We start from the raw sequence: 26864 nt of genomic DNA, 5'->3' as shown, positions 1-26864 counted from the left end.
GACGGTTAATCTTCATTATCAACTGGGCATGTCTGTGAGAGCGTTTCCAGAAAGGTTTAGCTAAGGAAAGACCTACCCTGAATGTGGGTAACACCATCCCATGGGCTGGGGTCCCACAATGAATTAAAAGATAGAAAAGAGAAGTCGGGCATTGGTGGCGCACACCTTTAATCCCAGTACTTGGGAGGCAGAGGCAGGCGGATCTCTGTGAGTTCAAGGCCAGCCTGGTCTACAGAGTGAGTGCCAGGACAACCTCCAAAGCAATACAGAGAAACCCTGTCTCAAAAAAAAAAAAAAAAACATAAAAAATAAAAGGTAGAAAAGAGAAAGCAAACAATACCAGTGTGCATCACTCTTTCTGCTCCCTGACTACAGATGCAGCATAACCAGCTACTTCCTGCTCCCACTGGCACACTGAGAGCAGCTCTTACCACGTCTTTCCCAGCATGATGGACACACTCCACCTGTGAGCCAAAACAAGCCCTTCCTTCCTTAGGTTGCCACTGTCTGGGATTTTGTCACAGTAATGAGAGCAACTAAGTATTGATAGACTAAGTATAGAGTGTATAGAGTGTATTTCTCTTCCCATCTACTGATCTTTCCAGAATTTTGATCCCAACTAGAAAAATCACTGGTCAGGAAAAAAAGATCCACAATTGTTGTCAGCCACAATTCACCATCCCTAACTTCTCTGATAAATTTACTCCACACCTATTTTCTTCCCATAGAATGATTTAATATTTGATAGTCAAAGTGTAAAATCCAATGTGAAGCTTTATGGCTTCAGAATCAATACTCAAACTAATCTGGTTAATTTTGGTGTGTCTTTGTTTTGTTTTGAATTGACAATTTTTTTAAAATAACATTTGTAAAATTTTAGATAATTAAAAAGAATGACTTAAAACTCCAAGGACCAGCCTCTTTCAGAATCATACTGTTAGCAAATTCCTGTCTTGGCCTATCCTCATCTGTTACTATCTCCATTAAGCAACCCCAGCAAGAACAAAGACCTGCAGGGTCTTATAGTCATGCACTTTATCTTTGGGTGGAGGACTGCGGAGGCCAGAATGAGGAAAGAAGCAAGCACACATGCTGCACTGCAGGTCTCACTTTTGTGCTTTTAGGAAAGAACAGAGAGTGGTAAACCAGGCTACTAGTTGAAGGTGTCTAAGGAAAGAGGAAAGTTTCACACAGTCTTCTCCCGACTGAGAACACTTCCTTCTGTCATTTTCCACTTAGTGGAAGTAAAGGAGAACAGGAAAGAACCAAAAGATGGGAGAAAAAGTGGAGAGGCAGGAAAAGATGAGAAGAACAAAGATAATGAAAAGCATTTTGCTTCAGCCATGATTTATCTACATTTTTAAAAATTCACTGTTTAAAAAGGAATAAAACAACAAAGTGTCATTTTTTTCAGTAAACCTGCTTTATAAACAGGAAAAGTATTTTTTAAAATAATTACCCCTTTGAAAACATTTGGATTATTTGGGTGTATTTCTTTGAAAAATCCTGTCTGAAGTTTGAGATGTAACTTAATAGAGTAGTGTTTGCCTAGCATGTGCGTAAGGCCCCAGGCATTAAAAAAAGAAAGAAAAAAATCTATCCTTTACTATTATCTCATTTGCTCCCAGAAGAGAATAAAATATACAGAGTTAAGAAGTACCTCTGTTCCCTATTAAAGTGGCCAAGCTGGCAGGTGACTGGCTGGCTCCACGCCCAGTTTCACTGCTCCTCATACCTAATCCCAAAAGCCCAAGAAAAGCTTCTTACCACTTGGGCTTCGGAAGACGACAGATGCAGGTGGATTGTCAGGGTCCTGGGGGATGGCCTCCAGGTCATCACTGTCAGACCCTTCAGCCACAGTCTCTTCTCCTTCCTCATGCTGCCAGGCCCTCTGCCCTGGCTCCTCAGTTTCAGTGTCTGCCTGGCTAGGATGGGAAGTGGCTTCTTCCATGACACTAATGGGCAATGCAATGACCTGGGCACTCATCAGAGCTTCCATCTCCTCAAAGAAGGGGCAGGTTTCAGGTGGATGACCACTCTTGACCTTCCTGTAGCTCTTCTGAAGGCCTTTGAACTTGGTTCGGCACTGTTCCAGGGTCCGGAGGAAGCCATACTCACGAAGTTTCTCAGCTACAGCCCCATACACTTGGCTGTTCCTACGGCAGTTTCGGAGAGCTTCATAAAATTCAGTCTGACTGAGAATTGCAAGGAGTGTTCTAGTCTCTTCATAGCCCCAGTGTACACCCACCACCTTCTCATCATCAAAACCCCAGAGATCCTGTTCTACCCAGCTACTTTTATCTCTCTTGGATGGCAATGGATCAGTATAAACTTGTTTGTCTCCTGTGCTGTTGCTTTTTGGGACATCCTTCTCCTTGGAGCTGAGCAGATCTGGGATCCATGGCTCTCCTTGATCCAACCTGGAGACCACATCAGGTTTAGGAAATGGAAATCCTGTTTTTAGGGAAGAAACTAAAGTATCACAGTTTGGACTGATCATAAAAACAACAACAACAACAACAACAACAACAACAAAACCCTTTTAAATCAGCCCTGCCTTATTTATTTACTTATCTATTATGTATTTACTTATTTATTATGTATACAGTGCTCTGCCTGCATGCCAGAAGAGGGCATCAGATCTCATTACAGATGGTTGTGAGCCACCATGTGGTTGTTGGGAATTGAACTGAGGACCTCTGGGAGAGCAGTCGGTGCTCTTAACCTCTGAGTTATTTCTCTAGCCCTGCCTCTTTCGTCCAAAAGATTTTATCTTCTTTGTTTGAAATGGGGTCTCATATATATAGCCCATGCTAGCCTGAATGAGGCTATGTAGTGGAGGATGAGCTTGAACTTCAGCTCTTCCTGCTAATACCTAAGTGCTGGGATTACAAGTGTGCAACACCATGCTGAGTTTTATGGCATGCTGGAATCAAATGAGGCCTTGTGCACACTGCACTCTGCCAACTGAGCTACATTCACAGCCTCTATCTAAAGACTATAAAGGAAATGTCTTCAGACACCTCAAAGGATGAGAAAGAATTTGATTTCTGTTCTAGAACAGAACAAGAAGGGAAGGAAATATCCTTATATTTGGTTATGAGCCTAGCCTTTAATGGCTGAGCCCGGGAAGAAAATATTCTATTGTGTGTTTAGTGCAAGTATCTCAATTCCAGTAGATCCCTAGCCCCACCTGCGTGTGTGCAGGTGGAAGCACTTCTCCATTAGTCGATCCTGTCTCTATTTTTTTCACTTGAGTCCTGAGAATTAAATTCAGTGATTTCAAGAGGGGTGAGGGAGAGAGTGGATCTGTCTTCAACTTGACTCTGCTTCATTCTCCAAATTCTAAGTGTTTCCTTCAGTACATCCTCCTCTCCATCCAAGTGCTGACCCTTAGTCCTCCCATAGCTGGCACTACAATAGTCACCGTCTTACTAGCTCTCAGCTCATGTCTATCCTGCTGAACCTTAACTGTGGTGTCTAACAAGTTCCATCCACTCCTCTTCAGAACACAGTACATTTTTATTCACCTCTGTGTCTCCCTTCTTCCTTTCCACACTCACCCATCCTTTGGGAAGCCCTTCGCCAATGCCCTCAGGTGCCCCCTACAGCCCCATTTCATGGCTACACTACCAAACCCTTATAGAACAACTAAACAAGTCCTTAACACTGTTTTCAGACGGCTGAGTTCAGTATATATTCATGTGTTCTTAAATTTACATTGTAAGCTCTTTGATAGCAGGTACTTTAATAAAACTTTCATCATGTGTGCAGGATATACCTGGGGGTGCATGAGCTATAGTCACTGAAGGTTGAGGACAACTTCATGGACTTGCTTCTACTCAGGTCACCAGGCTTGTGCAGCAAGGACCATTATCAGCTGAGCCAGCTCACTGGCCAACAGTACCTTTTCTTACTGCAGTGTATGTACCCTGAAGCACATGGTAGGTGTTTAAAACCTGATTAATCTGCATGTATGTTGAGGTTGAGGTATTTCCAATGGATGACTAATTACCAAACTAACCAAGAATGCTATCATTACTTGTCCTCTTGGATGATAAGATCAGAATTCAAAACAACCTCAACAAGTTTTAATAACAAACACAAAATGTAGTTCAATAGAGCACAAAGAAGAAAAACAAGTTCTAAAAAGTCAAATAGAAGTGAATGGATCCAAAGACACTGGACTCCAGGGGTTATCACATGAACAAAGACCATTATATAATCATATGCTGGGCTTTACTCTGGAAGATGTTGCAAAATTCTGAAGTAAAATTCTTACTGTTTATATATGACAGAGCTCACAGGAACAATACAGATGTAATTTCATTCTCCACAACTAACATATTTAGAGAACTTCCAAATTCCAATGTAGAGAATAACAAGAACTTAATTCTAAATGGAGATAATAGAGAGAAAAGAAAAATAAAAGAAAGGTATCTTGAGTATAGAAAATAATTTATATCTAGAAAATAAGCATCTACCACCAAAAAAATAAGATTATTCTAATTATAATAAAAACTGGGCAGCTGTTCTCTGGCAGAATTGTCAAAAGAAGAAATGTAGGAATACTTACTGTACTAAAGGGTTGACCTGTCTTCAGAAGGTCCCAACAACCACATATTCAACAGTTTCCACTATTTCTGAAATCCCTTTCCCACTCACTCCTCCCAACCCTACTTCCCAACCTACAATGGCTCCATCTTCCCACATGAATCCACTCCTCACCGCTCCTTTGAAAAGGTCTGAGATTCTTCTTTGGGTTCATCTGCTTCTGTAGTCCCAGGGCTGGGCTTCTTGCCCCCTCTTTGTTGAATACACCCCTGGGCTGGGGTTCCACTGACTCCTGAAGAACACTTAATAACTGCTGTGATGATTTCGGGGGTGTCATCTTCTCCAAGTGCATTTCCTGCCCCTTCACACAGACTGTGACCTAGAAACAACCCCCATTAATTTTCAAGGTCATAACAAGGGACATAACCAGGAGAGATTATTTAATACTCCCAAAGAGACCATCCTTCTGAGGCAAGGGGTGGTAGGGGTGGGGAGATAGGACAAACAAGTGTTTATTCCACTATCATTAGCTTACTGTGGCTTAACTACAGAAAGATCAAAGTAGAAACCCAAATACCAGCTTGGAAAAAAAAACCTTACCATTTCTTCTCTATTAAGAAATTGAAGTGAGCTGGGCAGTGGTGGCACACATCTTTAATCCCAGCACTTGAGAGGCAGAGGCAGGTGGATCTATGTGAGTTTGAAGCCAGCTGGTCTACGTGAGTTCTAGGATAGCGAGGACTGTTACACAGAGAAACCCTGTCCCTCCAAAAAACAAAAACAACAACAAAAAAAGAAATTGAAGTGAGATATGTACTGAAATAATAGAGCAGGCAGAGGTATGCTCAAATGGCATCTCCAGACAAGCCCTCCTGAAAAAGTAACCCTTCCAGTCAGGAGTACAAAAATCACCAAACTCTTTACTCCTGGCTGATCTTAAACCGCCCCTCCCCAGCCACACACTTCTGAATTCCCTCTCCTTCTCACCGAATGTCCAGGTCGTCCAGGCTCTCTTTCTAAGTCTTCCACCAGTGTCACTGCCTCCTCTCCATTTTCTGGACACTGTTTTTGTACCCAGTTCTGGATCTCCCCAGGTAGCACAGTCAGGAACTGCTCTAGCACCAACAATTCCACAATCTGCTCCTTGGAGCGCACCTCTGGCCTTAGCCACCGACAGCAAAGTTCCCACAGTTGGCTGAAAGCCTCTCGTGGCCCTGCCACCTCTTGGTAATGGAATCTCCTGAAGCGCTGCCGTAAGCATTCAGAGTTAGTGCCGCTGCCTCTGAAAGTGGGTTTGGCCATCCTTCACAGCTAAAAGCAGTCTCTCCTTTTAGTGTCTGGGTTCCAGACTTAGTTCGCTATCTCCCCATGTCCTTACAGAAACATCTGCAGATGAGTCTCTCTGTAAAAAGGAGTTTCTTCCTAAAGAGAAATGGAAATATCTTCACATGTTTAAAAGTCTTGCCAGAGGCGGCTTGACTTCCCATATGCTCCAAGTGGTCTTCTGAGGTAGTGCCGCTTCAGGACAGCAAATCAATGAGCAAGGAGAAAATGACCTTTCAAAAAGCTCCATTTCTGGGTGGTGACTGGAGCATTCCCAGAAGTCGCAGGTAATAGAAAATCCCATCTGCTTCACGCTCACCTCACCTAAATAAATCTGATCGCATTTAGCGCCCCAGATCAAAGTTGTAGAGTGAATTCGAACCGCATGGGACATCTGATGGACTCTAAAGGTAAGTCAACATTTGGCTGAAGACCACAAAAGCCTGACTAGCGGGTGGCCGCTAATCTTCCCCAGAGCCCCTGCTGTCAGCCCCGCCCCCTTGAACGCCAAAGTAAGATTTTCCAGGCAGAACCCAAGTCAAGTGCTGAATGTTGGGTCTCCTGTTTACCCCTCCCAGACAAAGTAAGAACTCAGCAAGAGTTCGGGAGACACAGATGGGAAATTCACGCACCGGGGAAGCTGACTTGGGCTTCTAAACTCAACTGGGCTTGGGGAAGAGTCACAGGAGTTGGTGAAGCGAGGGAGCCTGAGAGGAGGCAAGTAGTGGGTCTCCCGAGACCGAAGCCAGTGCTGGCCAGTGCTGCGAGCTCAAAATGGGCTCCGAGCGCTGCTCCACAGCGGCGCCTGCCAAGTTCCGGCCTCTTTGTCCCCTCCGGCCGGGTCACTCTGGGAGACGTCGTGCAGTCGGTCAAAACGCCACACACTCTGCCAAGGCGTCCTGAGGACTCCCTCCGGCCCACCGGTGGCCGCGTCTCCACCTGCCTGTCAAGTCACTCTTATCCCTGTCCCCGGGCCGGCCTCAGCCATTCCGGCCCGGCTAAGACCAGTCTTGCCCAGCAGGAGCCCCAGTCCGGCTCTGGAGCCGGAAGTCCGAGCGGGCCACTCCGGGCACCCGAGACGCATGCGCGATGGCACCTCTGGCGCCTCCTCTGCGCTCCGCGGCGGGAGCGAGCGGGTGGGCGCCTCTGAGCCGCGCGCACTTCCGGGACGCGGCGCGCGGCGCCGTGACGGCCCCGCGCGCGCTGGTCTGCGGGGTTTCTGGGCGAGCGACTCGTTTGGGTGTGAGTGGACGCCCGCAGAGGCGCTCAAAGAGAAGGCGGTAGGTCTGGGAGCTCCGAGGCCGCCCCAGAAATGATTCACGAATTGCTCTTGGCTCTGAGTGGGTACCCAGGATCCATTTTCACTTGGAACAAGCGGAGTGGCCTGCAGGTACGGAGCGGGTCTGAGGCTGGGACGCTGCAGCGCAGCGGAGGGGCGGGACGCGGGGGGGACGCCGAATGACTGAGCCCGCGAGCCGTGAGAAGCCGAGGGCAACCCGACATAGCTCCGGCTTTGAGGGGGGACCCGGGCTAGGGAGCCACTGAGAGTGGGTAGAACTGTACTTCTTTTTACTGCATATAAAGTTACTGTTAAACTGTGAATCCCTAAATGTGTATCTGGAATTAGATGATAGTTTATTATTTAAAAAGGGAGTAGGGTACCCCTGTGTATTCACGCTTGCATTATTTTCAAACTGACTTGTGGAAATATGTACACAGAGCTCAAAACACTATAAACACTCAGTAAATTGTGTTAGATAAAAAAAATGAATTTGGCGTTTCCCTCCTTTCCTCGGAAATTTCTGTACCAGGTTAAGAACTTGAAAGAGCTTTTTCTGTAATCAGAAAAGTATGAGAGGAATGTGTTGATTAGTTCGTTCTTCTCTCCATCCTTCCCTCCATTTCTAACTTGACAGAAGCTAGAGTTTCCTGAGAAGAGGGAAACTTAGCTGAGAAAATGCCCGTCATATTGGCTGTGGGCAAGCCTGTACTGCAAGTTCTTAATTCGCGACTGCTGTGGAAGGGCCCAGTGCAGGCCGAGTCCCTCAGCAGGTGGTCTCCATATGTATAAGAAAGCCGGCTCTGCCTGTCAGGTGGAGCGAGCTAGTAAACAGCTTTCCTCCACTGTTTCTCTTCTATGACAGGAGAATGGCCTTCCCCCCGGAACTGTATGTAACTGTGGCTACTTTATGCGTTTGATAAAACAGTAAAACAGCGTTAATCGTGCCAATCTAAGGAAATCAGAATACCATTTTCTAATCAGACTGTTGAATAATTAGGCATGAGGATTGGGGATTCGGCCTTCATGAAGAACTGTAAACTGAAATAAACACTTTGCTCTTTTGTCACAGCAACAGAAACCTAACTAGGACCAGGATAGTGTGACTGTAGTGCAGTGTTCATTATATGTCATCGAATCCTCACAGCAATCTAGTTCAGAAAGTTAACTCCCAGCGTCACTTAACTATTCATTAGTATAGCTTACTTTTTTTGTGTTTTTTTCGAGACAGGGTTCCTCTGTAGCTTTGGAGCTTGTCTTGGAACTTGCTGTGTAGACTAGGCTGGCCTCGAACTCACAGAAATCCACCAGCCTCTGCCTCCCAAACTTTGGGATTAAAGGTGTTAGCCACCACCTCCTGGTTTGTATAGCTTAGAACTGAACACAGGTCTGTCTTATTCCACTGTCAGAACTGTTAGCGTATTCAGCTTCCAGTAATGATGCCTGGTGCTCTCAGTTACCTACTGTTATGATAAAGCCTGAGGGGTCCTTTCGTGGGGGACCATGGCGGGTTCCATGGCAGGCGAGGGTGACGGAGGCGGAGGGACAAACAAGCCAGGCAGACAGAGAACTTAAGTGAGAGGTTTTATTAGAAAGGGAAGGGAGAAGGAAGGAAAGAGAAAAGAGGTAAAAAGACACAGAGACAGAGAGAGGATAGAAGAGAAATGGGAGGCAGGAAAATTCCTGTCTGCCCAGAGGAACAGTAGGAAGAGAGAGTGGGAAGAGAGCTGGAAAAGAGCAGAAAGAGAAAGGGGGGAGGGGGCAAAGAGAGCTTAAGTGGGCAGGAGTCTGACTTTTAAGGGGGTGCTTTGCACCTGCAATCAGACTAGTACTTATGGAACCCTGGGCTGACCAGAGTACTGCCCGAGTGCATTCTGCCAGGTGACAGGGTCAGGCCAGCATAATGCCTGAATCCTTACACCTAGTAACTTCAGTATTGCTCGTCCCAGCTTATGAGTGCATAAAACTGAAGCTTGGAGAACTTTGTGCAGACTTGTGGCAGTCCTAGGAATTAAGATCTGATCACAGTGTGGTGTCTGTTCATAGGAGCACTGTCAGTATAGGCCTTGGAGGATCAGAAAGGTCCTTTCTTCATCCATAAAACAAATTGAACAGATTTCTGTTATCCCTTATGGGTGTGAATTTGGGATTTAGAAGTGTGTGCTTTTACAATTTTTGTGTGTATGTCTTTGAAGACTGACACACTGCCAATCATGGAGGGGGGAAAATGCACAGCATTTGTGGGTGCTTGACTGACATTTGAAATAAAAGCAAATGATACCCAGGGCATGGCAGAGACGGCTGGGAAGGCTGCAGCAAGAGCCACAAATATTTCATCTTCTCTTGACTTTGTTATAAAGGTTTGAAGCAGACATTTTCATCCTTTCATTCCTAAGGCCTCGGAAGAGTTTTGTGGTCACCCTTTCAGTATTCTTCTCTTGTGCCTTTCTTCTTTATAACTGCTATTTGTTTCCTTTCTCAGACTTTGAAGAATTAGTTCATCACTTGTTATTGCTGTCACCTGTCTACACTGCTTCTTCTGTAGAGATTTCCATTTACCCAGAGCACTTAGCGGTGTCTGCCCCATAGTAGATGTTCATCTATTTGTGGAAAAAGACAAAAACAGCAAATACTATATGCTTTCCATAGAACAGTATTTTCACATTTGATTAAAAAGAACCATCGTGACTACTCAAAGTTTATGAGAGTCATTTAACTGTTACATTGAATATATGCCTGCATGGAGCTAGATATAAACACAAGGATATTGTTTTTACACAGCTGTAAAACCAACACACGGCTTAATGGTAAAGCATTCCTGAATTATTCGTGAGGCCCTGGGTTGGACCTTCAGCCCTGGAAAATAACAAAATAAATGTAAACCAAACTACCATATCAATAGATTCAAATAAGCATACTTTAATGCAGGGTTGTTTTTAAATTTAATGATTGTGGGATATCTTATCTGCATGTGTGTCTGTGTGCCACATGAGTATCTGATGCCTGTGGAGGCCAGAAGAGGACATTGGGTCTCCAGGAGCTGGAGTTACAGAGGTTTGTCAGCCACCACGTGGGTGCTGGGAGTCAAACCAGGGTCCTCTGGAAGAGCAGCACATACTTTAACTGCTGAGCCATCTCTCCAGCCCCCATACTCCACGATTTTTCATCTTACTGTGCTGCAGACAATTTAAATGGGATAATTCTTTGTTATGTGTGTATGGGATGACTGTGTAAAGTATATAAATAGCATTTGTGGGGTCTCCTCCTAGATGACAGTATCATCCCTTCAATTGTGACAACCAAAAGTAGTTTTAGACATTTCCAAATATCCTCTGGAAATAAAATTGCCCCTGACTGAGAAGCCCAGATGTAATTTGAGAGTGTTTTTGCTGGAACTAAATTGGCAACATTGAGTTTAATACACATAAATTGGCAACATTGAGTTTAATACACAAGTTCAGAGCTAGGCATAATGGCTTGTGCCTGTAATCCCAGCCTTTGAGAAGCTGAGGCAGGATGATTGCTGTGATTCAAGGCCAACCTGGGCTGCAGTATGTGACATTCATATTCTTTCTTTCTCTCTCAAAAAGAGAGAAGGAACAGAGGGCAGAGAAGGGCAGAGGGAAAAAGAAAGACTTAACTACAAATTTGACTCTGTGTTATAGGAAATATATGAAAACTTCAAAGTGTACTTTACTATTTCAGGGTAATTAAGCCTAAACTGGAATTTTCTCTTTTAAAGATTTGTTTACTATGTATACAGTGTTCTGCCTGCATGCCAGAAAAGGGCACCAGATCTCATCATAGATAGTTGTGAGCCACCCCCCCCCCCCCCACCCCCCCTCCCCCGTGTATATGGAAGAATATCCTGCTTTGTGAGTCCTAGAACTCAAACTCAGGTTGTCAGGTGGCAAAGCACCTTTGCACATTGAGCCATCTTCCTGGCCCTTGTCATGTGAATTCTTTACTATAGGTTGTCTATTTTAAGAGCAAGTAGTTACAACTGGATAAGGAACACTACTGTGTAGTGGTGTAACTATATCGTTACCAGAATTACCAACCTGGTAACAAGGAAAGTTAAAGCTAAGTAAAACCGTGACAGCTTAAGGAAAGAAAATGGAAGGAAGAGCATAAAGAGCCTGGACTGGTGACTAGCAGGCATCGGCTTTCTTTATGACTGTCCCTCTTTTTTGCAGGTTTCCCAGGACTTCCCATTTCTTCACCCCAGTGAGACTAGCGTCCTGAATCGGCTCTGCCGGCTTGGCACAGACTACATGCGATTCACTGAGTTCATTGAACAGTACACGGGCCATGTGCAGCAACAGGTGGGATGCTGTTCTCTGGATATATGCTTGTACAGGACGAAAGTGTTCTCAGGCTCTCAAGTGAATTCACTCGTAAAGTAAGTTAGGAATTTCTGAAATACTCTTGAATTTATGAATCACTGGAAATGCTCAAGGGAAGATAAGATCTCTCATTGCTTTTTCTTGAATAAGAACAACAAAAATTCTGCCCTCTATTCATGAGTCTTACGTAGATTTATCTTACAAGTCATAAGAATTCCCACTTCTCAAGTTCTAAAGGAAGTCCTAATAGTGCCCCACCCCTTTTTTTAAAAGTAAAATAGCAGCAACACCAAAACCCATTCTTTTCATTTTGTGATAAATAAAGATTCATTCCAGTTTTCTTTCTTTATTTTTTAATTTTTAAAAATTTTTCGAGATAGGGTTTCTTTGTGGAACAGCCATGGCTGTCATGGAATTTGCTTCGTAGACCAGCCTAGCCTCAAACTCACAGAGATGCCTGCCTTTGTCTCCCAAGCACTGCAATTAAAGGTATGTGCCACTACTGCCTGGCTCATTGTAGTTTTCTGTAATGCCATATGATCAGAACACAATTGGCTGGTTTGTAAACCAGTCTGTTCCTGTCCATGGTATGAATATTTCTCTTTAGGAACTTTAGGATTCTTCTGGTATTCTGTGTAGCATCTTGTGGCGGCTACCCTGTGCTTTCTAACCCCTGAATCCAAACTTCCTTAGCACATCTGATGCTGAATTCTGTACTCCTGCTACCACTCTGTCTGGTTACCTAGCCATTGAGCAACTGCCATAGCCTCTAGCTAACTTGCTGTAGAATAATCCTTCTGTACACTGTGAATTACTCTCATTGGTTAATAAAAAGTTGATAGGCCTGTAACTGGGCAGGAAGGTAGACAGGAAAGCCAAACTGAGAATGATGGGAAGAAGGAGGGAGGAGTCTAGAGAGATGCTGGCCAGCCACCCAGGAAGCAAGACATGTTAGAGGACAGGTAAAGCCACTTGTTTTGTTTTGTTTTGTTTTGTTTGTTCTTTTGGTTTTTCGAGACAGGGTTTCTCTGTGTAGCCTTGGCTGTCCTGGAACTCACTCTAGACTAGGCTGAATGAATATGGCAATACATGGATTATTAGAAATGGGTTAATTTAAATGTAAGAGTTAGCTAGTAACAAGCTTGAGATGTCCACCTAGCATTAATAATTCATATTTGGCCTCTGAGTTGGTTATTTGGAATTGGGCAATCAGGACAGGAAATGTCCTTTTACACTAACCGTTAACCATTAATTCCTCATATAAAACTGTATGAGATTTAGCTGGGTGTTTGTGGCACATGCCTCTAATCCCAGCACTTTGGAGGCAGAGACAGGTGGATCTCTGTGAGTTCAAGGCCAGCCTGGTCTAAGGAGTGAGTTCCAGGACAGGCTCCAAAACCATACAGAGAAACCCTGTCTCGGAGGGAAAAAAAAAAAAAACCAACAACAACAAAAAAAAAACCAAAAACAAAAATCCCCCAAAAAACTATGTGAGATTTACTAGGCCCCTTCTTCCAAAAAAACTACCAAAAGTCACTTTCAGACAAGCCCAGCTGCCTGGAAAGTAGCAGGGACCAGCCATATAACTTGAAGGATTCCTGAAACGCAACTCATATTTTATATAACCCTTCAGTAAAAGTCTCACAACCCCTAGATTTGCTCTCAGATTCACGATTGTCTTTGGTTTTTTTTTTTTTTTTTTTTTATTTACTTTTTGCCAGCCTGGGTGGCACATGCCTTTAATCCCAGCCCTTGGGAGGCAGAGGCAGGTGGATCTCTATGAGTTCAAGGCCAGCCTAGTCTAGAGTGAGTTCCAGGACAGCCAAGGCTACACAGAGAAACCCTGTCTCGAAAAACCAAAAGAACAAACAAACAAAAACAAAACAAAACAAAAAAAAGATTTATTTCGTGTGTATGAGTTCTGCTTGTTGCACATAGTGCACCATGTGCATGCCTGTTCCTGCCCAGGCTAGATGGAATTGATACCTCGGAAGTAGGGATTACAGGTGGTTATGAGCTATCATGAGAGGAAGTACCTTAAGACAGAAAGTCAACACCTCAGAATAGCTCCAGGAAGTCCCTGAAACCAGATTTACTATGCCCTCCTCTGAAGCATCCAGAGAAAGAAGCAAAAACAGCTGAGCTGCCTAGAAGAGGTTCAGACCAACTGAGCTACCTGGACGGGACACTCTAGCCTGTTGAGCTGCCTGTTGGGCTGTAGAGTGTGCCCCAGGTTCTCAGCTTTGTGTCACCCATGGTGCTGTGGAGTTTGGTGACACAGCTGTCTTTGACATTTCTGCTCCTGTAAGTAATCTCTCATTCTCATGTCTGTAAATAACCCCATGAAACTAATTAGTTCATCAAGGCAGACTTCAGTGGTATCTGTACTTTGGTCTGTCATGGGTTCCCTGTTTGGGGTGAGTAGACAGCCTGTGTGTTTGTAAAAAACCTTTCCCTTGACAGTTCCATGGCTCAGTCATGTCAGTGTTTCCTTACTGCATCCCCTCACATATACTTTATCTTCAGTTGTTTTCTTGTTTCCTCTCGGTAGCACACTGCTTTGATACAGAATTGTTTAAGTAAATATAAGTACTACTAATACAAGACAGTGTCTTCTTCCTCAGGTTCAGGTTCTGAGCTGAGAAGTTGACTTCTCTTTGTTTGCAGGATCACCATCCATCCCAGCAGGGCCAAGGTGGGCTACATGGTATCTACCTGAGGGCCTTCTGCACAGGGCTGGATTCAGTTTTGCAGCCTTATCGCCAAGCACTGCTTGACCTGGAACAAGAGGTGAGAAGGAGGTAATATAGAAAACAGTATCTTGGGGGTTTGCAGATTAGAGCATGTTTTTGACTCTGAAGTGGCCTTGATAAGGTCAAGTAGTTAAAAGTAAGCTATTTCCTGTGTGGCTGAAGGGTACAGTCGTCAAAGTGGCTCCAGAGTGGATTTGTAAGAACTCTGGTTTTGGTTTATTATCTAAGAAGTAAATCTATAATCTGTTAGCCCTGCAGAGTGAACACTGAGCTGATTGTCACATTGTTTCCTAATTTATGTAGAGCAAATTAATTCAAGTTATTTTGTGTGGAATTCTGATGAGTGTGCTTTTATTACAGTTCCTGGCTGACACACATCTCTCCATATCACATGTCAATTACTCCTTAGATCAGGTATGCATTAGAATGCTAAAATGCTTTAGAGTCTGTTGCTGTCCCAATTTGTAGCACTATGTTAAAGCTTTTTCCCCTAAGGTGTCATAGCCCAATAAATATATTTTGCATGTTTTATTGCTAGATGAGAACTTTTAAGAGTATGGTGTATGCTGGGCAGTGGTAGCGCACACCTTTATTCCCAGCACTTGGGAGACAGAGACAGGTGGATCTCTGAGTTCCAGGCCAGCCTGGTCTACAAAAGCTAGTTCCAGGACAGCCAGGACTGTTACATAGAGAAACCCTGTCTTGAAAAACCAAAGAAAAAAGAAAAAAAAAAAAGTGTGGTATATGTGGCACCTGCCTGTCATCTCAGTGCTCAGGAGGAAGGGGCTAACCTGGTATACAAGTTTTCTTCAGTGAGTCCTGGGCTGGCAGAGAAACAAAACAAAACAAAACCCCAAACAGCAAAAAGTTCCACATTTAATTAGCTCTTAATGTAATGTGAATATTCTCCATTGACATAAATATTGACAGTTACACCAGACTCAAAAGTAGAAATTGCTTCTGACCTTCATTTTCCTGTTTGCAACCAATCCTGATGTCAGATTGCCTTGGGGTACTAGATCTTGGTATTGCCATTTTATCCTGGAAACAAGTGTTTCTTGAGTTGATCTTTATTTAATCCTGTATTTGATTCATACCTTTTTCTCTACTTTTCAGTTCCAGCTCCTTTTTCCCTCAGTGATGGTTGTAGTGGAACAAATTAAAAGCCAAAAGGTAATAACTTTCTGCTCTGATAAATATCAGAAAAAAAACTAACAATGCTGCTTTATAGTCTTTTTTTTTTTTTTTTTTTTTTTGAAGACACTTGCTTTTGATAGTTTTGGGGTTTTTTTTTGTTGTTGTTATTGTTTTTTATTTATTCATTCAGGGTTATCCCTCTGCTTATTATATAAAATGTCAGAAATGCACAAACAAGACATTATTCTTTAAACACCTTGTGATTAAGAAAACAGAGTAGCCAAGTGGCAGTGGCAGCGGAACACACCTTTAGTCCCAGTGCTCGGGAGGCAGAGGCAGGTGGATCTCTGTTAATTTGAGGCCAGTCTGGTCTACAGAGCAAATTCCAGGACAGTGGGGCTACAAAGAGAAACCCTGTCTCAAAACAACAACAGTTTAAAAAAAAAAAAAAAAAGCAGAGTAAGTGGATCTACCTAAGAATGATACTTTGGATGTTTGGAGGTGAGAGCTGGCTGTACTGAGGGTATAGAACCACTGGCTTTGGAGATGGACAGGATTACGGGGCAAAACCCATCTTGTTGTACTCATTCAAGACACCAATTGTCACAGGTTTCATCAAACATTGAATAGTTAAAGAGTTCCCCATGTCAGAAGATTGTCTTTTCTGGGTGGAATTAATATCTACAAAGAAAAAATGCTCAGAGATTTTACACTATAAGAATTATTTTTTCTGTTTACCCATTATTGAACTAGGACAAGTGAATTAAGCATGCTCAGCTTAGTTCTCTGTTGTTTTGGATATCAGATCTATGCCTTAGGTTATTTGGTGAGTGTAGTTAGCCAGTTGACTTACCCTGTAGTTGCCTTACTTTTTCAGTGAGTACAGAAATTTAAAGCTCTGCTATGTTGATTCTCTGCTGCCAAAGCCAGTAGGAAAGTGCTTCAGAGCCGACTGTCCTTGTTAAAGCACAGTATCTATTGCTTTGCACCATAGACTGTGCTAAGAGTTTTACATATGTGATTACATATGCTCATGGTCACAGAGAGCAAGGCAAATGACAGAATCTGTGTAACTCAAAGACCATCTCTTAACCGATATTAAATAAATGGGAGGGAATCTTCTACATGAATGGAATTAGTAGTGAGGGCGCAGAATTCTACCCCTAGCTGCACATCTCTGTTGACTTTCAGCTTCCATCGACTACAGGAAGATGGGGAGCAAATAGAAGGACTTAGATGAGAAAACTTTGCTATCTGGCCAGGCAGTGCTAATGCTCCACAGTTAAAAACTAAGGTCATTGAGAGCATGAGCTGAGAGGGAGAATGGCCATGGATTGCAAATAAACTCCCCTAAGGGGGTTGGGCTTTTTGTTTTTGTTTATTGAGACAGGGTTTCTCTGTGTAGTCCTAGCCATCCTGGAACTCTGTAGACTAGGCTGGCTTTGAACTCAGATCCACCTGCCTCTGCCTCCTGAGTGCTGGGATTAAAAGAGGGCACCACCTCCATCAAGCTGGGGGATTGTTTTAAAATGGAAATAACCAGGCGTTGGTGGCTCACGCCTTTAATCCCATCACTCAGCAGGCTGAGGCAGGTGGATCTCTGTGAGTTCGAGACCAGCCTGGTCTACAAGAGCTAGTTTCAGGACAGCCTACAAAGCCACAGAGAAACCCTGTGCCGAAAAACCAAATAAATAAATAAATAAATAAATAAACAAACAAACAAATAAATAAAATGGAATAAAGAGATGGTTGTGTAACAATGTAGATTTACTAAAAGCACTTAAATAATACACTTAAGATACACATGTAAATTTAGGGCAAATTATACCTCAAAGTGATTTGTAAGAAAAGCCTGGAGCACACAGAGACCTCCAATTAGGGGTAAAGTCAAACTACTTATATAAGACTTGAGCCTTATCATAAAAGAAAGACCTTTCCTTGGTTTTGAAATGCCAACTCCCCAAGAATCTGGTTTCTTCAGTGAATTGGCTCTCAAACCAGTGTATATATTAGAATCAACCGGAGTGCTTGTTAAACCATAGGTCCATAGGTATCTGGGCTTTACACCCCAACATTTGCATTTCTGTCACTTTCACGGGTGTCCTGGTTATTTACTTGTTTATTTTTGCTTATTATGGAGGGCCCAGCTCAGTGCAGGCAGTGCCAACCTGGGCAGGTAGTACTGGATGATAAAGCAGGCCATAGAGTGTGAGCAGTAAGCAACATTCCTTTATGGCCTTTGCTTCAGTTCTGCTGTGAGTTCCTGCCTCTACTTGCCTTCATGATGGCCTATAAACTATAAGGCTGAAATAAATAAACCCTTTCCCCAACAAATTGCTTTTAATTGTGGTGTTTTATCACAGCATTAGAAACCTAACTAAGGTCCTGGAGAGATGGCTCAGCTGTCAAGCACTGGCTGTACTTCCAGAGGTCCTTAGTTCAATTCCCAGCAACCACATGGTGGGTCACAACCATCTGTAATGAGATCTGGTGCACTCTTCTGGCCTGCAGGCAGGACACTGCATACATATAAATAAATGAATAAATTAATAAATATGGGGGAGGGGAAACATCTAGCTAAGATACTGAAGGAAAGGGAGTCTGTCTTTATGCCTAACTATATAGAAATCTTGTGAGAGACCATGTCAGCCTCTCTGCTGGACTGTGTATGCTTTCTTGGTTGGTGTAGGATATGAGTTTATGTAACCTAGAGTGACAAGGCTATATTTTCCACAGATTCATGGCTGTCAAATCCTGGAAACAGTTTACAAACATAGCTGTGGGGGGTTGCCTCCAGTTCGAAGTGCATTGGAAAAGTAAGTCATGGCTTCCATAATATTGGAGTGGAGGTGGGGGTCAAGTGATTTGACTTGTTATGTTTTATTTTCAGGTCATACCAGGTTTCCTTATAGGAAAATTTTAACTAGGATAAAAAGCCCCAGGGCTAGGAGATGTCTCAGTAAGTAAACCCCCTTGCCATGCAAGTTAGAAGACTTAAATGGATCCCTAGCACCCATTTAAAAAGCCAGGTGTGGTGGCTTGCACCTGTAATCCCAGCACTGGGAAATAGGAATAGGATGCCTGGGGCCTTGCTGTTCTGCCAGGCTAGCTGAATTGATCAGCTCCAAGTACAATGAAAGATGTTGTTTTGAAAAATAAGATGGAGAATTAATGAGGAAGATTCCCAACACAGCCTCTGGCCTCCATGTGTGCACACACATACCCCATACACAAAGAACAGCCCTAGGAGTCACCAAACATGGTGGCATATGCCTGTAATCCCAATACTTGGAAGGTAGAAGCAGGAAGATTAGGGCTTTGAGATCATTCTCAGGTATGCAGAAAGTTTAAGGAGGCCTGGGTTGAAAGCTAAGAAGGTAAAAGAGGAGAGGAAGGGGGAAGGGCTGGTAAAGTGGTGGTATGGGGAATAAGAGGAGCCAGTATTTTTCACATCATAGTCCTTAAAATATTTATACTTTATATCCTATAATGCCACACACTTAAATTTTAACATAACAAAAGTACTTACTTGTGTGAAGATACATGTGCCCTAAGAGGCTATTGGAGAATATCTAGTGTCTTGCTCTATCACTATGCAATTTATTCCCTTAAAATAAGGTCTCTCGACGGGCGTTGGTGGCGCACACCTTTAATCCCAGCACTTGGGAGGCAGAGGCAGGCGGATCTCTGTGAGTTCGAGGCCAGCCTGGTCTCCAGAGCGAGTGCCAGGATAGGCTCCAAAGCTACACAGAGAAACCCTGTCTCGGGAAAAAAAAAAAAAATAGGGTCTCTCACTGAGCCTAGTTAACCAATGGACTCCCAGGATCTGTCTCCCTGTCTCTGTTCGCCAATGTTGGGGTATAGTCATGCACAGCTTTATGTAAGTGTAGGGAATTAAAACTCAAGTCCTGTGCTTGCCTAGTAAGTGTCTTACCCACTGAACCATCTCCCTAGACCAATAGGAAAATTATGTAAAAGAAGAAAACAATTATTCACAAGCATACTCATGCTGTGTTGTCTATCAGGAAATTAGAAAATTTTCAGGAGTATAAAGAACACTAGGGTTGTTGAGCTAGCTCAGCTGATAAAGTTGTTGACTGCCAAGCCTGACAACCTACACATTTTGTCCCTGGAACCCATATGGTAGAGGAAGAGAACAGCTACAAATTGTGCTCTGACCTCCTCATAGATACAAGGTAAAGACATGCCAGCACACATGTACACACACACACAAATAAATAAATGTATTTAAAATTTTTTAAACTAAATATTCACTCAAAAGATTATAAAGCCATTAAAATTGTAAATGTCACAATATATAAAATATTCTATAATGATGAAAAGTGATATATAATTATATTTGTCTTATGATTACTACTGTATTAAAATACAGAAGAAGGGGTTCAGCAAATGTAACTCAGTAGTAGAATAGTTGTCTATCATAGGGCTTGGTCCCATTGCCATCCTGTCAAGAAAGAGGTAGAGTCTGATCAAAGGCTGCCCATATATTCTTATATCATTTTCTTCATAGTTAAAAAAGAAAGTGTAGCATTGTGATGGTTTGAAAGAAAATGGCCCTCAAAGGCAGTTGCACCATTAGGAAGTGTGGTCTTGTTGGAGGAAGTGTGTCACTGTGGAGGTGGGCTTTGAGGTCTTATATATGCTCAAGCCATGCCCAGTGTCTCAGTTCACTTCCTGTTGCCTGCAAAATATAGGACTCAACTACTTCTCCAGCACCATGTCTGCCTGCATGCTGCCATATCCATGTCCCATCATGATGATAATGGACTGAACCTCTGAACTGTAAGCCACCCAATTAAGTGTTTTCCTTTATGAGGGTTGCCATGGTCATGGTGCTTTGTCTTCACAGCAACAGAAACCCTAACTTAGTACAAATATTCGTTACAAAATTGTGGTAGATGGACTCTGATGCTTTTCACACCCCCTTTCCTTTCTTCTTTATGTAGGCATCAGATTGACTTCTCCATGTTCAGTGAGTTGTATAGGTGTTGTCTTCAGCAATAAAGCTTTGCTGTCAGTTTGTCGTCAGCAGTCTATTGTCTTGGCAACAGCCTGGGCTGTTTGGGGATTCCCATGGGATTCTGTTGGCCAACCACTCAATTAGATGTAACCCAGTCCTAGTACTGAAAGCTTCATTTGGTGACCAGAGATGTCTCCCCCAATATTTAGCAATTTCATTTAGATTGCCTTCATATATGTATATATTTTAGGAAGCTTCTACTGTATTAGGTCTCCATACTACCCCTTAGTTAGCCCTTAATTTTAGCTATCTCTGCCCATATGCCTTATCTTGTTCCCTTCTTCTCTCCCACTCCCCACTTAGTCCTTCCATGCCAGGCTTCCCATGCATCCATAACTATCCTATTTCACTTTCCTAACAAGATCTAGTTTTTGGTTTACATTTACCTGATGGCTAAGGATAGTGAACATTTCTTTAGGTGTTTCTCAGCCATTTGAGTTTCCACTTTTGAGAATTCTCTGCTTAGATCTATACCCCATTTTTTGTTTTGTTTTGTTTTGTTTTGTTTTCAAGACTGGGTTTCTCTGTGTAACAGCCTTGGCTGTCCTGGAACTTGCTTTGTAGACTAGGCTGGCCTCAAATTACTATTTGTTGAACATGCTGTCTTTTTTTTTTCTTCCAGTATGTATTTTTGTTTATTTGTATTTTATCAAAAATCAGGTGTCCAATGGTATTTGATCAACCTGTCTTTGTGCCAATACTAGGCTGTTTTTATTACTATAGCTCTGTAGTACAACTTGAAATTGGGATAGTGATACCTCTTATTATTCAGGGTTGTTTTAGGTATTCTGGGTTGTTTGTTTGTTTTCCCATATGAAATTGATTATTGTCCTTTCAGGGTCTGTAAAGAATTGTGTTGGGAGTTTTGATAGGGATTGCACTGAATTGTAGATTCCTTTTGATAGGATGGCCAGTTTTCTATATTAATCCTACTAATCAATGAGCATGGGATATCTTTCCATCTTCTGATATCTTCTTCAGTTTCTTTCTTCAGTGTCTTCAAGTTTTTAATCATACAAGTTTTTCACTTGCTTGGTTAGAGTTACCCCCAAGAGGCTATGTGGAAGGTGTTGTTTCCCTGATATCGTTTTCAGTCTATTTGTCATTTGTATGTAAGAAGGCTTCTGATTCTTGTGAGTTCATTTTGTATCCAGCTACTTTGCTGGAAGTGTTTATTAGCTATAGGAGTTTCCTGGTGGAATTTTTAGGGTCACTTAGGTATAGATGATACTATCATAGCATCTGCAAATAAAGGTACTTTGACCTCTCTTTTTCCAGTTGATCTCCTTAGTTGTCTTACTGCTGCTCTAGTGCGGTTCTGCTTCCTCTTCCTTGGGATTGTTGGCTGCTTTGGGGCAGAAACAGGGAACAGGGTTCAAGATGGCTGTGGGTACAAATGGAGCTAGTTTTCCAGGAGACAGACTTGGGTGAGTCAGCTCAATTTTATTCCAGAGTATAAGGAACTGGTCTGTAATTCTTTCTTTGTTGGGTCTTTATGTGGTTTGGATATCACTTAAATACAACCTGCCAAGACAGTGTTGGCAATGCTCCTTCTGTTTCTGTTTTGTAGAATAATTTGAGGAGTATTGACATGAACTCTTCTAAGTCTGGTAGAATTCATCACTAAAATCACGTGTCCCTGGGCTTTTTTTGGTTGGGAGACTTTAAATAATTGTTTCTATTTCACTAGGGTTATTGGTCTGTTTAAATTGCTTATCTGATCTTGATTTAACTTGAGTATATGTTATATATTGAGTAAATTATCCTTTTAGATTTCCCAATGTAGTGGAGCATGGATTTTTAAAATGTAGCCTTAGGATTATCTGGATTTTCTTACCATCTGTTGTTAAGTCCCACTTCTCATTTCTAATTTTGTTAATTTGGATATTCTCTCTCTGCCTTTTAGTTAATTTGGATAAGGGTTTGTGAATCTTAGATTTTTCTCAAATAACCGACTCTGTTTCACTGACTCTTTGTATTGTTTTTGTTTGTTTCTGTTTCATTTAATTTCATCCTGGGTATGATTATTTCTTGCTGTCTACTTTTGAGTGTGATTTCTTCTTTTTGTTTTAGAGCAGTGCTTCTCAACCTGACAGTCACACCCCTTTGGGGGGTCATGCAACCCTTTTACAGGGGTCGCATATCATATCCTGCATATCAGATATTTACATTACTGTTCCTAACAGTAGCAAAATTAGTTATGAAGTAGCAATGAAAATAATGGTTAGGGACCACCACAATATGAGGAACTTTATTAAAGGTCACAGAATTAGGAAAATTGAAAACCACTGTGCTAGAGCTTTCATCTGTGCTGTGAAGTTACTATTATGAGATCTCTCCAGTTTTTATATGTAGGCACTTCGTGTTATGAACTTCTTTAGGTTAGGGAAATTTTCTTTATAATTTTGTTGAAAATATTTTCTGTGCCTTTAATCTGGGCTACTTCCCTTTCCTCTATTCCTATTTTTCTTAGATTTGAACTCTTCATGGTATCCCAGATTCCTGGATGTTTTGTGCCAGTTTTTTAGATTTAACATTTTCTTTGACCAAGGTATCTATTTCTTCTATCATGTCTTCAATGCCTGAGATTCTCTTCTATCACTTTAGTTCCTAAATTTTTCATTTCTAGATTTACCTCAGTTTATTGTTTACTCTTTCAGGTCTTGCATGGTTTTATTCATTTCCACTGTTTGTGTTTTCATAGATATCTTTAAGGGATTATTCATTTCCTCTTTTATGACCTCTATCATATTCATAAAGGCTATTTTAAAGTCTTTTTCTTATGGTTTATATATGTTGTGATACTCAGGGCCTGCTGTGGTGGGCTCTAGTAGAGATATACCATCCTGGCTGTTACTGTGTTACATGCTGGCCTCCTGTCAAAACCATCTCAATGTCCATTCTCCAACTACCTTCCTGCATTTTATTTTGATTTCTGCATTTTATTGAGTTATAATACATTATTCTGTCAACTTGGTATTCACATATTGAATCTTATGCACTTCCAAGAAAATAAATTCAAGGGTGTATTAAGCAAAATGTTTCTCCATTACATCCACTTATATAAGACTCATCAGGTTTGAAACTTACACAAAATAAAAAATAAGAATTTTTGTCCTAAAAGAACATTTTGTGAGCTTAATCAAGTATATAGTACAGGTTGGACTTAATCAGTCTGTCTATAAGCAGTTAAATTAGTAGTTATTTTTACCTTGTTTTCCCCATGACTCATTAAACTCTCAAACTTCTGTCTGTCCTGTCAGAATTTTAAGCAGTGGTGAGTCTTGGTATTCTTTTAAGTAGATTGGTAAGGCTCTTGCTTCCTTCTCTCCTCAGAATCCTAGCTGTGTGCCATGGAGTCATGTATAAACAGCTCTCAGCCTGGATGCTACATGGACTCCTCTTGGACCAGCATGAAGAGTTTTTTATAAAACAGGGTCCATCTTCTGGTAATATCAATGCCCAGGCTGAAGAGGATGAAGAGGATCTGGGTATTGGAGGACTGACAGGAAAACAGCTGAGAGAACTGCAGGACCTGGTGAGGACACAGCAGGAAGCCCAGGGCAGGCACTATTTAGAGACATCTGCCTGACTGCCTTCCATGAATGGATTAGTTAGAAACACTGGGCTTCCTCTTAATTAGAAACTACAAAATAGAAAGTGATTTTGAAATCCTTATTTCTTCTTTCTACATTACGTGCATTTACAAGTTCAGTGATAAGTTTTATCTCTGCAAATATGAGCTTCCCTGTAGCTTTTCTTGTAGTTTGGAGTTATAGACTCCTCAGACTTGTATTGTCCACATTCATTTGTTTATTTGGTGGCTCATTTACCTTGTTATATTCATTAAATGTCTGTTATGTACAGGGCACTCTTATAGGTGCCCAACTACATAAACAAAATGTAGTTCTTCTCCTTAAGAAGCGGATAATGATGGAAAATAGAGAAAAGTAAGTAATTACATTACAGTTACCATATGCTCTGCAAAAGAGCACAGCTGTTCTTGGAAGGTCGTGAAGTGGGGTTTTAAAACTAGAGAAGACTTTTCAGTGGAATGTATTTCTACATTGCAGTTTGGTAAGATAGGTCACAGCCTGCCCAGGGATTGTATAGGCTATTAAGGATAAGGCTCATTGGAAGAACCATTTAAATTTCATCTGAAATGGTCAGGTAAAGGTAAAGTATTTGGGGTATGTGTAGCATGGTGGTGCATATCTGTTATCTCAGTTCCTTATAGAACAGGCTGAAGTGGGGGGGGGCACAATTAGTGTAAGGCCAGCTTGGCCGACAGATGAGACCCTGATTCACCCTCACCCAATTAAAAAAAAAACATGTAATCTCAACACCCAGGAATCAGGAGCAGAAGAATTACTCCCAAGTTTGAAGCCACTCCTGTCCACATAGGGATTCTAAGACAGCCTGAGCTACAGAGTGAGACCCTGTCCCCAAAACAAAAATCAAGAGTAGAGGCAAATAGACTAGTTAATAGAGGCTTAGGGGTTCTTAAGTGAAAAATAATAATTTCAAGCATGGTAACAGTGAATTTGGAGGCAAATAGAGAAGCCCAAGAGGTCTTTAAAAAATGCAATCCATAGCCTTTAGGGGTTGGCTGTGAATCAAGAGGAAAGTTGCAGCCTTTAGCAGGTAGGCACTAGGTAAGTAGTGATGATAGGCAATGTGTATTGCTGGTGCTCATTTTTGTGGGCATCAAAACTGAGGCCAGACAAATGCTCTACCTTTGAGCTATATTCCCAGCCCTAATATGAGATGTGTTGAGTTTAAGGAGCCTGTGGAAAATGTCCATTGGGTTCAGCCTGGAAGAGTGCTATTGCTTTCTCTGAAGCTAAGCATGGAGTAATCAGCAGCAACTTAGAAGTTTTTAATCTATGGCCCATGAGAAACTGCAAGAGGTTCTCTGTACAATGTCTAGTATAAGGTCCACAGCATTTATATTTGAAGACCTGTTTAAACAATCTGTTATGATGCCCAGTGAACCCACATAAGATGTTATCTTTATAAAATGTAGAACAAGAGAGAAGACTTTGGGATAGGTCTTGACAGAGCAAACATATAGACAGACAGACAGAGGAGCTATGTAGATATATAGACCTGGAGAATAACAACCAACTCTTGGAATTATGCAAATGAGAAAGCTGATTGCCCACCTGACACAGTAGTAAAGCCTTATATTTAAAAACTTGGTTTTAGGCTGAGGGAATGACTCCATAGGTCAAAGTGGTTGTGCAAGTGTGAGAACCTGGGTTCAGATTCCCAGAACCCATGTTAAAGCCAGATGCTATAGTGTGAACATCTCCAATGTTAGTGCTCCTGCAGTGAGATAGGAGGCAGAAACACAGAAGAATTCCTGGAAGCCTGAAGGCCAGCTAGCTTGGCATACACAATAGAACAAGGAGACTTTGTTCTCAAGGAAAAAGGTAAGGACCATCGCCTGCAGTGGTCCTCTGACCTCCACACGTACACTGTGGCCCATGTGTGCCCACACTGACATGCATTGCATACACACATACACAAAAGTAAATTAAAAAGAAAAACTCAGTACTTTCCATCATGCCATTAGTCTCCATGAAAATGGAATACATTTCCAGAGATGATGATTTAAGAATTGTTCAACTTCAGATTTATACCCTGCTTGCCAATATCATAGATCATGGCTTGGGAGAGCTAAGACCTATTGTCAAACTTCATGAGACTGTTTATTTCCTTGACTAGCGCCTAATTGAGGAAGAGAACATGCTGGCCCCATCTCTGAAGCAGTTTTCCCTTCGGGTAGAGATTTTACCATCCTACATTCCAGTGAGGGTTGCTGAAAAAATCCTGTTTGTTGGAGAATCTGTTCAGATGTTTGAGAATCAAAATGTGAACCTGACGAGAAAAGGTAAGAATCCCCTTGTTCTCTTGGCCACATCTGAAAGGCTCTTCATCTGTAATGCTGGCCCAAAGCATGCTGGGTTAGAGTGACTGGTGACAGCTCTGATAAGTTTGCCTGGGCACCTGTGGCCCCTGCACCCCCTCTAATGACTCCTGTCTGACAAGAGCTCCTTGTCTCCCACAGGGTCCATCTTGAAAAACCAGGAGGACACTTTTGCTGCAGAGCTGCATCGGCTCAAGCAGCAGCCGCTCTTCAGCCTCGTGGATTTTGAGCAGGTGGTGGATCGAATTCGTAGCACTGTAGCTGAGGTATGTCTTCTATCTAACATTGTTCCAGAAGAAATGAGTTTGGGGAGGATTAACGGGAAAGAATTGGGGGGGGGATGACCTATGGTTAAGGGCCCTGGATTTGACCCAGGTTTGATTTGAAGGACCTACATAGTGGCTCACAATCATCTGTAATTCCTGTTTCAGGGGGTCTGATACTCTATTTTGACACCATAGGCACTAAGCAGACATGTTGTCTACAGATAAACATGTAA

At 42.3% G+C, this 26864-nt stretch overlaps 2 protein-coding genes across 12 annotated transcripts in view; one reads left to right on the top strand and one right to left on the bottom strand.

The window, feature by feature from the left end:
- Nucleotides 1–1719: 1719 nt before the first annotated feature.
- On the bottom strand, nt 1720–5874 carry Zscan29 (zinc finger and SCAN domain containing 29). Its single transcript, XM_035446001.1, is given in 3 exon segments — nt 1720–1746; nt 1748–2454; nt 5542–5874. Coding segments are annotated over 3 exon segments (1008 nt in total). The 5' UTR covers nt 5816–5874.
- Nucleotides 5875–6153: 279 nt separating this feature from the next.
- The window catches only part of Tubgcp4 (tubulin gamma complex associated protein 4), a 37776-nt gene continuing 17065 nt past the window's right edge, over nt 6154–26864 (top strand). For 3 of the 11 annotated variants that reach the window (XM_027422067.2, XM_027422068.2, XM_027422066.2), the window contains exons 1-10: nt 7053–7267; nt 11353–11558; nt 11883–11991; nt 14170–14292; nt 14616–14669; nt 15372–15428; nt 18129–18208; nt 23770–23971; nt 26164–26329; nt 26507–26631. In XM_027422067.2, coding sequence (XP_027277868.1) covers nt 7190–7267; nt 11353–11558; nt 11883–11991; nt 14170–14292; nt 14616–14669; nt 15372–15428; nt 18129–18208; nt 23770–23971; nt 26164–26329; nt 26507–26631 — 1200 coding nt within the window. In that variant the 5' untranslated portion in view covers nt 7053–7189. Of the gene's footprint in view, nt 6288–7052; nt 7268–11352; nt 11559–11882; nt 11992–14166; nt 14304–14615; nt 14670–15371; nt 15429–18128; nt 18209–23769; nt 23972–26163; nt 26330–26506; nt 26632–26864 lie in introns of those variants that run through there. The other 8 variants (XM_027422070.2, XM_027422072.2, XM_027422071.2 and 5 more) reach the window with 6 other exon arrangements.

Source organism: Cricetulus griseus, chromosome 6 (assembly GCF_003668045.3).
Source record: "Cricetulus griseus strain 17A/GY chromosome 6, alternate assembly CriGri-PICRH-1.0, whole genome shotgun sequence".
Taxonomy (NCBI): domain Eukaryota; kingdom Metazoa; phylum Chordata; class Mammalia; order Rodentia; family Cricetidae; genus Cricetulus; species Cricetulus griseus.
This window is presented reverse-complemented; position numbering and strand designations above follow the sequence as displayed.